At 22.5% G+C, this 1592-nt stretch overlaps 1 protein-coding gene across 1 annotated transcript in view; it reads left to right on the plus strand.

Annotated features, from left to right (window-relative positions):
- Nucleotides 1-503, plus strand: part of LOC108762537 (NADH-ubiquinone oxidoreductase chain 4-like) — a gene marked incomplete at both ends in the record, with an annotated part of 1476 nt that extends 973 nt beyond the window's left edge. The window contains 2 exon segments of the mRNA XM_018509579.1: nt 104-228; nt 433-503. Coding sequence (XP_018365081.1) covers nt 104-228; nt 433-503 — 196 coding nt within the window.
- Between the last annotated feature and the right edge of the window lie 1089 nt (nt 504-1592).

Below are 1592 nucleotides of genomic sequence, written 5' to 3' on the forward strand. Positions count from 1 at the left end.
TTCATACCATAAAAATTATGTCTAAGACATTTTGTCGAAAAATGAATAGTTTCGGAAATAATTGTTTGCTTCCATACTTTTTCCCCACCCTGTATATATACTTAATAATAATTGCTCATGGATTATGTTCATCTGGGATATTTTATTTAGTGAATTTATATTATGAACGATCAGGTAGGCGGCTATTGATATTAAATAAGGGAATAGTAAGAAATTTACCTTCAATTATTATATGATGATTTATGTTTTGTGTAGTAAACTTTTCTTTTCCTGTATCTTTAAATTTTGCCGGAGAAATAATAATATTAATAAGAATCGTAAATTGAGATATAAGCATGATGAGTTATTTAATATTAATTTGTTTTTTTAGAGGGGCATATTCATTATATTTATTTTCTTATGTATATCATGGGAAAAATGTTTATTATGAAGGTAAAATTTATAATTCTGAGTTAAAGGAATATATAGTTTTAGTAATACATTTTTTTCCTTTATTAATATTATTATTAAATTTAGGATTATTTATAGTATAAATACAAGATAAGAAGGGAGGATAATGAATAGAATAGAGGTGATTATTTATAAAGTATTAGAAAATAGTATAAATTTAGGTAGTTTAAAAAATATAGAATAATAATTTGTGGAATTATAGGTATAAAGTAAAAGAATCTTAAATTATTTTTAATACATTATTTTTTCTATATATACATATATATATTATTTATTATATTAAGTATTATAAGTTTGGTATTATATTATTTAGATTTAATGGTTATTATAGAGTGAATAATTTTTGAATTTAATTCTGTTAATATTAAAGTTATTATATTATTAGATTGAATTTCATTGTCATTTGTAAGATTAATTTTATTAATTTCTTCTATGATTATATTATATAGGATAATTTATATAGAGAATGAAAAAAATATAAATCGATTTAATTATTTAGTTTTATTGTTTATTTTATCAATAATTTTAATGGTTATTAGACCTAATGTTATTAGGATTTTATTGGGATGGGATGGGTTAGGGATAGTATCTTATTGCTTAGTTATATATTATCATAATTATAGTTCTTATAATTCAGGAATAGTAACAGTTTTGTGTAACCGAATTGGGGATATTGGGATATTAATGGCAATAAGGATAATAATAATAATAGGTAGGTGAGATTTAAGACTATTTAAAGATATTGGGGGTAAAGGCATTATATTTATACTAATATTAGCAGCTGTTACAAAAAGAGCTCAAATTCCTTTTTCTGTGTGATTACCTATAGCAATAGCAGCCCCTACTCCTGTTTCTGCTTTAGTACATTCATCAACATTAGTAACAGCCGGGGTATATTTAATAATTCGATTTAATGAATTTTTGATAACTACGGGCATTAGATTAATTTTGAGTTTTTTATCTATTTTAACAATGTTTATATCTGGAATTATAGCAAATTTTGAGAATGATTTTAAAAAAACTATTGCTCTATCGACATTAAGGCAGTTAGGTATAATAATAATAATTTTAAGGTTAGGATATAGATCATTATCTTATTATCATTTATTGATTCATGCTATTTTTAAGTCTATGATATTTAT

Source organism: Trachymyrmex cornetzi, unplaced genomic scaffold (genome assembly GCF_001594075.2).
Source record: "Trachymyrmex cornetzi isolate Tcor2-1 unplaced genomic scaffold, Tcor1.1 scaffold306, whole genome shotgun sequence".
Lineage (NCBI taxonomy): Eukaryota > Metazoa > Arthropoda > Insecta > Hymenoptera > Formicidae > Trachymyrmex > Trachymyrmex cornetzi.